This window comes from Trichosurus vulpecula, chromosome 3 (assembly GCF_011100635.1).
Source record: "Trichosurus vulpecula isolate mTriVul1 chromosome 3, mTriVul1.pri, whole genome shotgun sequence".
Lineage (NCBI taxonomy): Eukaryota > Metazoa > Chordata > Mammalia > Diprotodontia > Phalangeridae > Trichosurus > Trichosurus vulpecula.
The window spans coordinates 241,465,605-241,479,660 of record NC_050575.1 but is presented as its reverse complement, the minus strand read 5'-3'; the positions used below and the strand labels follow the sequence as shown (position 1 = coordinate 241,479,660).

The following is a 14,056-nucleotide window of genomic DNA, read 5'->3' as shown; positions in this document are numbered from 1 at the left end:
AAACCTATTTCTGACTCTGAAATAAGTACACTTAATCTTTAAAAAATTGAGGGAGAAGGAAAAGAGAAGCAAGAAGTTTAATCCCTCTACTGCCTCAATCTCCCTTCTATAATATAGAGATATTACATCTATTTTTCCACTCAAGTTAACAAAACAGATGCAAGGATGATTTGGAACAGTAAATAACAGCATTGTAAGCCTCTCAAAACAATGTAGTACACATATGAAATGACAGTACCATCTCATAACAAATATCATAAAGAAGTTTAACTCATATAAATCAATTGCCATAACAAGGAGACCTAAAGTCTAAAAACCTCCTTAGCAAATGTCTGATCTGCTTGCTAAATGAAATGCTATGGCAGCCAAGGACAGCACTGTTTTAGAATATAAACTCATTTGTAAAATCTTGGAAAGGCACTGCAGATAGAAAATGAGCAGAACCCAGAGCTGAACAGGCTGTGAGCAGAAGGGATTACCTTGGGAAATTACAAAGTTCTTTTAATGACAACAAGTTTTTCCCTGAAACAAAGGCCTACCTTCTTAACACCAATATTCTTCCAATAATGTTGTATGACTGCCAATCATAGAAAACTAGTCTCCAAAGAAGTGAAGTTAAGGTCACCTAAAATAAGATGGAAGCCTGAACGGTCTCTGGGAAGGGTCCATCACATCGTGCTGGGAGCACAGCACAGCCCAGAGTGGGCTGCGCCAGGACAGACCAGGCCGGAGCAGACCAGGCTAGAGCAGACCAGGCCAGAGCAAACCAGGCAGAGTAAGCCTCAGGGCCCTGAATCACTGAGCTGTGGAAGTTTCCAGATTTCTCAACCCACAAACGCCAAAGACAACCTAGCAGGTCAGTGGGAAAACTCTGTTGGACCCAGTGAGAGAAGGGCTTGGTCCAGCCTCAGCCCCAGGGCGGCGGAGGTATCTGTAACAGCAGCTGCAGCAGCTGCCAGGCCCAAAGATGGTGAGAGGAATCAAGCGGCTGATCAGAACAGGAGCGCAGGGACCTCTTTGCTGGCGCTGAGGCAGGATTCTCTTGCTTTGCCCTTCTTGGATCTGGGTTGACAGTCCTGATTGGTGGTCCTGGGGTGAGGAGGAGCACTGGTGTGGCAGAGCTTGTGGCCGCTGTGCAGAGGGATTCCTCCTGGTAGTTACACGGCAGAGAAGAGTGCTTGAGATCACTCACAGACCAGAACACAGGCTAGGAGAGGACTAAACACCTCTCCTTGGATCATACCACCTCAGAAGAACTGAAAGTTTACAGATGCCTAGAAGTAGCTCTGAAAACAGCAGTGCAAAAACCCTGAAGCTTGGAACAGAGCAGTCTCCATTCTGGAAACAGAGTTCTACCTTGGCAAAGAGCTAAAAAGTCAAGTAATTGGCTGGGAAAATGAGAAGACAGCGTAAAAAGCCTCAGACTATAGAATCCTACTTTGGTGACAAAGATCAAAACATACAGCCAGGGAAATGTCAACAAAGTCAAAGATCCTACATCAAAAGCCTCCAAGAAATGGTGTGAGGAGAAGTGGCATTAAGAATGTCAATGAAATGTATAAACCAGAAAGAAGGACTGGTCATGAAATGAGGACACACACACCACCCCATGCCACACTGTGTTGAACTTACAGGAGAACAAGGATATGACATGCACAGAATAACAAAGCATGAATGGGCTCTGATCAGTATCTCTGGTGGAAATACAGGTCACAGAGGCAATGGAGTACTCCAAATAGAATATCTCACTTGTATAGCTCTTTTAAATTCTTCAAAGCAATCAGTCTACTGTCTCAGAAAATCTTCACAATAAGCCTGTGAAGAGAAGAATTACTAGCAACTCTTATTTGACAGATAAGGGAACTGAGGAAGCCAAACTGCAGGTTGGCAGGAAAACCAGGACTATGATCTAAAACCTCATGAGTCTTATGCTCTTTCCTTTATAATCACACAGATTAGTAAATTGTGTTCAATAAAGAAGGTATAATACAGGTCTCCTAGTTATCTTTTCCCTGTTTCTTCTCATTTACCTCCTGTTCACCCTCCAGTCTACTTTCCTTACACACCAGCCACCTCTTACACAATCCTCCCCCAACCTTCAGCCTCCCCTTTGTGTGCTACTTTCCCCTGTTAGAATCTTGGCTGCTGTCCTTCCTGCTTGAAAAGGACCAAAATGACATCACCATGTCAGGGTTAGGGTACACGGTGTCCAACTATGGCTGATCAGACCAATATGATCTCAGAAGGCTCTACCACAGGTTGGGCACAAATAATCCATATGAATATTTGAAATGGAGATGTTTCTATATTGGGGCATCTCAAATTTCCTTTAGGCTACTAAAATTCTGCTTTGCTCATAGAGCACAGGATCTTCTTTGATGTGAGCCCACCCATGCTGGGTGGTCCTTTGCAAGTGTCCCCCACGTCTCACAACTCAATCAAATGTTCTTCAGAGAAACTGTGAGAGTGACCTTGCATTGCTTCTGACTTCTATGTGAGTGCTTGCCTTTGTGTGAGTTCTCTGTAAAATAGTCTTTTGGGCAAACTTACATTTGGCATTTGAACATGGCCACACCATCAGAGTTGCACTCTCTGCAGTAAAGTTTGAATGCTTGGCAGTTTAGCTTGAGAAGGGACCTCAGTGTCCAGTACCTTATCTTGCCAAGTGATCTTCAGAATCTTCCTAAGACAATTCAGATGGAAAGGATTCAGTTTCCTGGCATAGCACTGGTATACTGTCCAGGTTTCACAGGCATACCACAATGAGGTAAGCACAACAGCTCTGTAAACATTGAGTTTGGTAGGTAGCCCAATACTTCTCTCCCACACTTTCCTTTGGAGCCTCCCAAACACTGAGCTAGCTCTGATAATGCATGTGTGAACCTCATCATCTATGCGTACAGCCCTGGAAAGTATACTGCCAAGGTAAGTGAACCTATCTATAGTATTCAAAATTTCTCCATTTGCTATAATAATGGATAGCATGGCACTGGCTGGTAGAAAACCTCTGTTTTCTTGGTGTCATCAGGTCAAAATTAGCACAAGTGGCAAAGAATCAATCCATACTCTGTGCCATCAGGCCTCAGAGGCTGCAGTGAGTGCATAATCATCTGTGAAGAAAAAATCATGCACCAACTCTCCCTCCACTTTAGTCTTGGCTTGCAACATTTTCAAGTTAAATAATTTACTATCAGTGCAGTAGCTGACCTTGATGTGATTTCATCCTTTTAAAGGCATCCAACAACATCACTGGAAAAATCATGGTAAAAAGTATGGGAGCAAGCACACAGTCTTGCTTCACTCCACTGGTGAGTTGGAAAGTGCAAGAGCATTGTTCATCATCCAAAAGCTGTGCAAGAATGCTGTCATGAAGCTAGTGTATGATACTGCTGAACTTCTCTAGGCAACCAAATTTTGCCATCATTTTCCACAAGCCCTCACAACTGACAGTATCAAAGCCCTTAATCAGATCAATGAACATTGTGTACAGACCTCTGCTCTGCTCCTGGCATTTCTCCTGGAGTTGTCAGGCAGCAAACACCATATCAACTATTCCTCAGCCCTTTCTGAAGCCACACTGGCTCTAGGGCAGAAGACTGTCTTCCAGGCGAAGGATCACCCTGGACAATGGAGGCATCCTTGAACTCTTGGAGGATAACTTCCTCTTGCCATATAACCCAGAAGATTTCAATCAGCTTTTGTACAAGCAGTGGAGCATCTGCCTTGTAAATCTCTGCTGGAATAGCACCAGGTACTTTGCCACAAGAGAGGAGTCTAATGGCATTCAAAACCTCTTCTTCAGTTGGAAGTTCAGCTAGAAAGGGGCTGACTTCAACCTGAGGTTGCTTCAGCATTCGTTGATGATGATCTGCTGGGAAGACTATCAAAGTGTTCAGGTCATCTCTCTAGCATCATGTCCTTATCATTAACCAATGTGGCTCCACCAGAACTTCGTAGTTGAGATGTACTACAGGTCTTTGGCTCATAAATAGTCTCCTGAGCATCATAAAAGTGATGTGGATTGTTACTATCAACATAAAACTGAATTTCATCTGCCTTCTTACTGAGCCAAGATTCTTGCATCTCTCTAAGCTTTGCTTACACTTTACTTTTGATGGACTTAAATGCTACCTTCTTAGAGAAAGATGAGCTATCTTGCTGGTAAACCTGTGGAGCTCTCATTTTTCATTTAGCAGCTTCTGAATTTCCCCACCATTTCCATCAAACCAATCTTGATGTTTGCTAGTGTTCTGGCTCAGAAGAGTAAACAGGGTGTTGAGCACAAATCTCTGAAAGCTGCCAATTCCTTTTCTATTCCACTGTTGCCAATCATGTTTGGCTCAGCTTTCCCCTCAAGTTAGCACCAAACATAGAGAAGCACTCTAATCTGTGACATTAAGTCTTCTGGTTGTCATTTTGCCTTGGAGCCTCCACTTCAGTTGAATGAGAATATTTAGCTTGGAGATGATCGGTCCAGCACTCTGTGCCACACATTGCCTTTGTCACTCCCACATCCTGTCTGTCTCTTCTCCTGACAATGACATACTCTACTAAATGCCAATGTTTGTTGTGAGGGTGCATCCACGAAGTTTTATTGTATTTAGGTAAACAGAAGACAGCATTGGTGATGAGAAGATCATGAGATACTCAAGTCCTCAGTACTAAGGGACCGCTGATGTTGCTGTTTCCAACTCCATTCCTTCCAAGGACTCTCAGCCACGTCTGATAGTCTGTACCTACTCTGGCACTAAAGTCACCCAGGATTGCAAGCTTGTCCTCTTTTGGCACATTGATGATGAGGATCTCCAGGTCTTCATAAATTTTTTTCTTTAACCTCATCAGGGTTCATCATGGTGGGAGCATATGCACTGATGATGGTAGCATGGCACTTTCCTGCAATTTGCACTGTCATGAGCCTGTTGTTCACTCCTTTTGGGAGGCATACAAGCTTGTTGACCAAATTAGATTTGATTGCAGAACCTATGCCAGCTTCAGGGCACTACCTATCATTGCTGCCACTCCAGAAAAATGGGTATCCAACACTGACTTCAGTAAGCTGGCCTTCATTTGCCAGCCTTTTTTCACTCAGGGCTATTTGGATGCTTTATCTGCTGAGTTCTCTCACAACAGAGCTGTTGGTCTTTCAGGTCTATTGGATTTCTAGTTGTCCAAAGTATAAGCACATTCCACATACCAATGGTGAATGGAATCATCTTTGCAAAAGTTTTTCTACATTTTTTTGTGTTTCAACCACCGGGTAGGATCCCCACATGCCACAGTAAGCAGGGTAGGGTTAGGTTAAGTGAAGTGGACAATATTTAATGCACCTTTTCTAGCCCTTTCCTCACACCAGAAGGTGAGCAGTATAGTCCTTTAAAAAGGCTGCTGAGACACCTGAGGGCTGCTGAATCCCACTGTTAACTTCAGTCCAATGAGATGAAGCTATGACCTGAGCCACCTGTGTGCAGGATTGTGGCCACAGTTCTCAGTGTATCCGTACCAACTGGTTCATCACTTGCTTGTCACCACAGGACTTCGAGGTAGGTAAAAATGGTAAAATGGAATGGGTGATGTGTTTTGACTTGTGCATAAGTAAGATTTAAGTGAGGCAGAGTTGTGATTGTCCTCATTCTCTCTTCCAGAGTCAGAGGACTCTAGTGGCATGACAAAAGACAAGGCAACTAGTGGTGGTTCAGGATGCAGTGGACAACCTTGGCATCTCTGATGTCAAACCAAGCTCTAAGTGCTCAACAGAGCCTGCTTCCACCATCTTCCTGGCCCGCTAGAACAAATTGTCCACATTCACCTATTCCACTGGGGAAGTCTTCATGTGCTTAGAGTACACCCACCTAACCCACCAATAAGATTGAGGCCCCTCGTTACCCTCAAGTATCTTATCAAAATGTAAGCTCCTTTAGAGTAGAGGTCATCTTGTTTTCTTGTTTTGTATGCCCAGAGTTTAGCATAGTGCCTGGCACATGGTAAGTACTCAAGAAATAAATGACTCTCTCTCTCCACCTTTGTGTCTATGTATTTGTCCCTCTGTCTCTGTCTCTCTCTGTCTCTTTCTCCCCTCTTAGATTTGTACAGAGTGCACTGATAAATTCATTCTTTAGAAGCAAAATGAAGGTCTCTCCATAAGCAGCTGAACTCTTGACTTGAAGAGACTACTGTTTCTAAGTTTTTCATAAAAATCACATTATTTTACAGATACTAAGTTCTAAACTTTTTATTTCCCTATTATCTATTACAACAATCTGAACCCAATGGGCATTCAAATGTTTTGATTTCCATTCTTCCTTCTCCCATCTCCTTTTTCAACCTGAAGCAGTACTAATTAAGTCCTCATTATACATACAAGTCTTAAGTACTGTATTCTCTAATTATATTTTTAAGAAATTAGCTTAGGATGTGTACCTCGTCTACTTCTACACTTAAGATAGCTTACAAAATTAAATACAATCTCAAACCGGACAGTTAACAGGTTGTTTGTGTGTGGCTCAGTCTTATCCTCCCAACTACAAGGTCTCAAATACCAAGGAAGGGTTTTTGTTTGATGCTTCTCTTGAATCTCTCCTTGCTGCCCAACACAGTACTGGACATACAGAAGGTGAACAACTGACAGAATAATGTGTTAAACTAAATTCCCTTCACACAGAGCTAGTTTTGACAGTAACCTGATAGTAATTTTCCATTTAAAAAGAGAAATCACTATATCACAGTATAATATGCCACTATAATATGCACTAGCCTAATATTTTCCCTTAATAAATGTCATAAATGAATGTTTTCATTTTTTAATTGACAACTTATTCCAGTTCGATTCTGTAAATGTGGTTTTCAAACAAGATTTTAGTGTCTATGAAAATATTTACAAAAATCTCTGAAAAGTTGACAAAAGCATTTTAAATCTCCTTTACATAATGAATAAAGTTTTTAGCAGGGGCAACTATGATGAAGAACTGAAAATAACACAATCAAAGGAATCTCAAAAGTGACTTCCGTAATGTAGAAACAGGCTATTGGTGCCCTCTGTTGACTTTATATCATTACAATGAAATAGTATTTCAGTAAAAGGTAGTCTGGCTTATTTGGGGAAGTAATATAAGTGTGAAATGATTCACATTTCCAAAACAATAAAATACTAAAACTAAGAATATGCAGTAAAACCATAGTCATGAAATTTGTATTTAGTAAAAACATGTTAGAATTTTTTTTTAAATCTATAATTTGGGGAAATGAGCAAAAATTAAAACCATGAACTTTAAAACAAAACAGGAATTCATTTTAAAATTAAAATCTCAAGGAAAACTAGTTTAAGTATTAGATGGGTCAAAAAATTCTGTCTTTTATCCCTCTGGTATCTTAGAAAAGCATAGGAATTCTCTCATTGAGAAAATAACTTCATACCCCATCTATCTCTTATACTATCACATACTGACCCAGTTGATAACAAGTTAACATCTCTGAAACATCATTCAAAACACTCAACTGGGGGCAGCCAGGTGGCACAGTGAGTAGAGCACTGGCCCTAGAGTCAGGAGGACCTGAGTTCAAATCCTGCCTCAGAAACTTGCCACATGTACTAGCTGTGTGACCTTGGGCAAGTCACTTAACCCCAATTGCCCTGCCAAAAAAAAAAAAAGACAAAAACAAAACACTCAACTGTCTTGATGAACGATAATCACTATTTAGTTTAAACCTAATCTGCAGTGGAGCAGAAAATAAATCACAGTGCCTAATGCCTAGAATTCTAATATATACTGACAGCAGGGCTATAAGTAAGGAAAAAAGAATGAGGGCCCTTTCTCTACTTCTGTTCTGGAAGGCAGAGAAAAATCCTACATTACTTCGAATCATTCAAAAATCTGACTTTTTAGATTGAGTAAATACTGACCAGATACACAAAATGGCAGTCTATTGTGGCAAGACACATATCCTAGAACTGAGCTAAGTGAGTTTCAGAATGAACAAGCGGTAAACACTCCCAGAAAGCAGCCATATCAGGAGACCTCTGGGAAAGAATTAGCAAGCTTCTTCAATTGGACTGCCATTTTACAAGGGAAGATCTTTACCCTTCTTGTCAACTTCCTGACCATGAAACAAACAAAAACCCCTGCAGACTCAGAAAAGGCACAACAAGTTAGCAAAAAAGGTATAATACTATGAGAGTTTACTACATAACGATTCTTGGGATATGTCTCTAGGGATTGGTGCCTTAGTACCACCTACCTGTCCTATTCCATCGTTATCTACCACTCCCTCACCAGGACATAGTCTGCTAGTCTGTGGATCATGTGACATTACATGTGACACTTACATTACTTCTAATTGCCTTTAGGCAATTAGGGATCAAAGACAAGAAGTAACAATTGGGGAAGGGAAAAAAGTTAGCAGAGAATCATCAAGGCGGATGAGAAACAAGCTACTATGGTCAATGTAATAACAGCATCAATGTGTCTTTTGATTTTTGGCTCTAACTCTTTGGGCCTGTAACCTGCAAAGAATAACTTTTAGTAGTGCTTATAAACCCTGTTAAAAAAAAGTAGACCATGCAAAAGGTATGTCTTCATTCAAAAAAGCCTGCTTCTAGTCTACACATCATTAGAAAAAAAACAACCCACAAGAAATGCAAATTGACAGATGGGTAGCACATAGGACAATTCCAGTCTCTCCATATATCTTTTAATGGCATGACAAATTAACCTGAATTTTAGCCTAATTCAATGGTCTTCCATTTCCACTATAGTTGCATGCATTTTAATTCCTATTTTAATTTACTGAACTGTGAGCCTAGAAATTTATTTGAAGGATAAAGACCCAAAATGAAGTTAAATAAATGGTTCTTAAATATTGTTTTGTTTTGTTTTTATCTTTGCTTTTAAGGAGTTCTAAGTCTTTGTTAAAAATCCATCCATATTAGAAGGAACTTCTCTGTTTAATACTATGAGTAAGATAATTCCCAAGAGTTTAATGAATACAGGTCAGGAAGAGGAATAGCATGGTGTGGTGGGGAGAGTATTAGAATTAGGGCTAGGAAATATCCGGGGTCAAATTCCAGCACTGACAGTTATTAACCACATGTCCTTGGCCAAATTGCTTAACATCTCAAAGGCTGAGTTTCCTTATTTATAAAATGAGGGCAACATGGAGGAAGATCAAATGATATAATTTGTGAAAAGCACTCTCAAAACCTCTGAGTGCCATATAAATGTTCTCATAGCGACTCCGGATATTCAAAGGCCAAAGAACTAAGGGGAGGATGTAGTCAAATGCCTACAAGCACTCTTCTATTTGAAAAAGAATCAAAGGGTATCACAATCTGCCCTCCCTCCCCCCCCCCAATAAAAGGAAGTGGAGGAAATGTTAACCTGATTTCTCTTTTTGCTTCTCCCCATGACAGAATAGTATACTTTTAGAGAATAAGTCTGTCTTCCTATTCCAGAAGCTGCATATGATAGGCTTAGAAAGCTTGTTATTTCTACCCAGTGACCATGCTACAGGTAGGTCTTGGACTAATAACTTCTAAGGTCTCTTCCAAATTAGGATATTAAAAGAGAGAGGAGCCCTTAGCACCCCTGCATTCAACTGTATATTCTAGGAAAGCCATTTTCATGCTTTTTTAAAAAAGCGGTCAGATTAATCTTCCAGATAAAAGATCAAAAAACAGAAGAAAATTACTGGAAGATTAAGTAAGCTGCCGTTAAGGATTTATGGACAAAGCTTAAAGTACCAGAACCATCAATGTGTCTTGAGAAGGTTATGATTCTAAGTTAAAAAATTCAAGGTAAATTGAAGGAAAAATTCTAATTGAACTGAAGTGAATTAAATTGAAGCGATTAAAAATGAGAGACAAGCTAATAATTAGAGAAATTAAAATTAAAGCAACTTTGAGGTTTCATTTCACACCCAAAGATGTTAAAGATGACAGATGAGACAAATGACAAATATTGGAGGGGTTGAGCGAAAATAGGCACACTAGTGCACTATCTGGTAGAGCTATGAATTGGTCCAACTATTCTGAAAAGCTATTTGGAACTACACCCAAAATGTCACTAACTGTGCTTTCCCTTTAATCTAACAGGACTGCTTCTAGATACATGTTTCCAAAGGGATCAGACCTGTAGTACAAAAACATTTATAGCAGCCCTTTTTGTGGTAGCAAAGAATTGAAAACTGAGAGGATGCCCACGAACTAAAGAATAGCTAAGCAACTTATAGTACACGAAGGTGATGGAGTACTGCGAAGCTGAAAGAAATGATGAAGGTGATGTTTTCTGAAAGATTTGCAATCAGCATGAAATGATACAAAGTGAAGGGAACAAAACCAGAAGAACAATTTATACAATAACAACAATATTGTAAAGATAAATAATACTGAAATATTTAGAAACTCAGATTAACACAACAACCAACCAATTTCAGACAATTCATGATAAAACATACTATCTCCTCCAGATAAAGAGGTGAGGGACTCAAAGTGAATATGGAAGTATATTTTCTTTCTTTTCTTCTTTATTTTTTGAACATGGCTAATGCAGGAATTGTTTTGCTTGACTTTACATATTATTAGGAGTTTTCTTTTTCTTGCCTTCTCAGTTAATGAGGGAAGGGAGAAAATTTGGAACTAAAAATAAAATTGATTTGTATTTTTTTAATTTTAAAGAAAATATCATATTAGGTATTTAAATTAATACTTAGTTATTTTAATAAGATTTGTTTGAGTAAAAAAGAATATTCCTCTTTCTCTTTCTCTCAATTAATCATACCTTTGGAAAGTTTAGATGTTTTGACCACCTGATAACAACTTACCCTACCTGAAGGGAAAGATGCTTAGCAAGAAATAAATTGCCTCGTGAGCTGATTTTTTTTTTAAAAAAATAAATCCACACAAACCTAAGCCCAATAAATATCATTGAATGTCATAGTTTGTATAAGGTGTTTACAGGAAGACAGGAAGAAGAAACTTGGAGAGCCTTCATCGAGAGGATATTCTAATAGATGAGATGATCTGAATGAAATCCTGTAGTTGACAACAGTAAAAATAAATGCCAGCAAGGTTCTTTCAGAAATGAATTTTTGGTCCTGAAAAACAGGAGTGTCAAAGAAGACAAAGAAAATGCTAAGTGGAGGCAAAGTTGTGGAAGGATTTACAGAAAATAGAAAATCTAATAACAGAGAATTTAAAAATTCAAAAGCAACCAATTTAGGCAACGAGGAATAAGGGTGGCTAAATTGGCAGGAAAGGGAAGCACTCCCTATAATAACATTTTAATGGACCTAGAGAGTGTGAAAGAGAAAAAGTGACAGGATGGATAATAAACAGTACATATAAAAACCCTCTGGATGGTATGTGAAATGGAAAAAAAACATTTTTAGACCATGAATAGAAAGAAACACGAGGACTTTGTCCTGGCATAATTATAGCAGAAAATATAATTAAAGGACATTTTCTTTCCAAAGCCAAAAGCTTGATAGCTGGTATTATTGACAGTGACAGAGAAAGGAGAATTAAGGAAGAGACATGGTCAGTTTAGTCTCACAAATATTTAGTTTGACACTATTGGGAATCATCCCAGAGAAGCAAAAAATTAGACAGAGAACAATAGGCTAGAGGGAAAAGAGGTATATTTAGGGCACATTAACATAAATGTTGCATAAGTTTTTTTTAAAGAAATTACTAAATAGTATTTAAAATGGTCCTGCACTCTCGTTATCTGCTAACTGCAATATATGATACACAAACATACCTACAAAAGGAGGCAAAAGTCACTTTCTATATGTTCATAGAGAGCTTGCTAATTATGTGGGCACCAGCTTTCTTCACATTCCGACCACTAAACACCCATCACTCCTAGACCAAGAGTTCTTAATCTTTTTTCGTGTCATGGATCCTTTTGCTAAGGCATAAGGACCCCTTCTCAGAAAAATACTTTTAAGCAAATACGTAAGATTACAAATGAAACTAATTGTACAGAAATACAAGTTATCAAAATATTTTTTAAAAACAAGTTCATGGACCGCATATTAAAAATCTCTACTCTAGACTAAAGCTGTCCAAGATACTAAAAGCATCTGGAGCATCTGGGATTCAGGCTTTTCTTCTAAGCACCTCAGAAATATAGTCATTTCTGAGAACATCTGCTCATAACAATAACCTTCATGTATATATCAATCAACAAATATTTATTAAGAACCTACTGTATTCCAGAAACTGTGCTACCAGATACTGGGGATACAAAGACAATCCGTACCCCCAAGGAGTTTACAGTCTTGCTGGGGAAGATAAACGCACGCGCGCACACACACACACACACACACACACACACACGCAAACATGTATACAACAAACACATATATAAATACATATATATGTATTATATATGTACATTAGATAGTACGCATATTATGTACATAGTACACATGTATGTGTATATTTGTGTATACATATGTGTACATGTACATGTGGGTACGAAATAGTTACAAGGTGATGGGATGCTGGTGGGATCAGAAAAGGAAAATCTCCATGTAAAACGTCGTCTTAAGCCTTGAAAAAAATGAAGGATTCTAAGAACTAGAGGTGAGAGGGAATACATTCCAGGCATGGAGAACAATCAGTGCAGAGGCATAAATATGGCAACCAGAGTACCCTGCATAAGAAACAGTAACTTCATTGATTCATAAATCTTTAAAAGTTGGGTTCTTGTTTTGACCAACTTCCCACTGATTCACCTGGGAAATGACTGATGCAATAAGTAAACCACGTCTGACTCAGGATTATCTGGAATATTAGGTTCAAGGCTGGAACAAAGGGAAATGTTTGTAGAACATAGGGCAGCTAACAAAAGGAGGTTTGCTTAGCCCTAGCAGGGGAAAGACTTGGTGAGCAATGGAAGGATATTCAGTAGGTCTGCAGCAGTGATTTAGCTGGGTACAGCTTCCCTGCCTCTATGTTACCTATGATAACCTGGCAGACAAAAGTCTGAGAAAGGCACTAAATGTGTTGGCGGTTTCATACCTAGGCAGCTACCCCAACAACCCAAGCCTTTAATCCAATGAGCCAATTAAGTCTCCGGGGCAGTTTCAAGACCTTTTAAGAAAAAACTAATCTAGAGTGACATATGGGCCTTGGGGTACTGCTCTTACCACAACGGACAAACAGTTCTAAGTGTTTCTGCCTCATAGGCATAACATACATTGAAGTAAATATGAACTTACTTTGATTGTAGCAGGTTGCTAGCACACCTTTATCAGCTGGACTGGCACTAATGTGCCAAATTTCACCCACTTGATGGAGCAGAACATTTTTGTTTATAATATTATTTTCATCATCAAAATCTATGATGTGGATCTATAAATATAACAAAAAAACACATTAGGATTTCAAACATTTTCCTGTGCATCTTAATTAAATATGATTACATGTAAAAATTAAATGAAAATTTTATGACATATCTACTTTAGTTGTTACTCTTTTATAATAACACTTTTGTGATTTCTTTCACAGTGTATTCCTCTCAAAGGCAAGGTGTTGGTTCAGTTCAATTCAACAGAGACCCTTTATGTGCTAGACCCAATGCTGGGCCGTGGAGATACAAAGACAAAAAAGAGAAACAGACTTTCCTTGCCTTCAAAGTACTTATATTTTACTGGAGGGGAAAAGCATTCATATGAATAAATAAATACAAAATTTATACATAGTGATTTGGGGAGGAGTAGTAAGAACCATAGGGGAAGGGAAAAGCTCAGAAAGGTTTCCTAGAGAAGCTGGCACTTAAGCTGAGCCTTGATTACACCTGTAGATTCAAGAGGCAAAGGTGAGAAAAGCATTCTAAACATGAGCATGTGCAAAGACCTGGAGGTGGCAGATGGAACGTCAAGTATGGACAACAAAGTGCAGCTTTGTTTTGCTAGATTGAAGATTTTTATAAATAATCAAGATACTCTATATATGGCAAATAACAATCAGAGGAATGGAACTGCGAAGACACAAAGGCTCTACCATGTGGCTCTGCAACCCTGGAGATGAGGCTGTCTTTCCTACCACTGCTGCTGG

General features: G+C 39.1%; 1 protein-coding gene across 1 annotated transcript in view; it reads right to left on the bottom strand.

The window, feature by feature from the left end:
• Positions 1–14,056, bottom strand: part of EIPR1 (EARP complex and GARP complex interacting protein 1) — a 207,704-nt gene that overhangs the window by 162,737 nt on the left and 30,911 nt on the right. Inside the window, exon 3 of the mRNA XM_036748328.1 lies at positions 13,219–13,351. Within this exon, the coding sequence (XP_036604223.1) occupies positions 13,219–13,351 (133 nt within the window). The remainder of the gene's footprint in view (positions 1–13,218; positions 13,352–14,056) is intronic.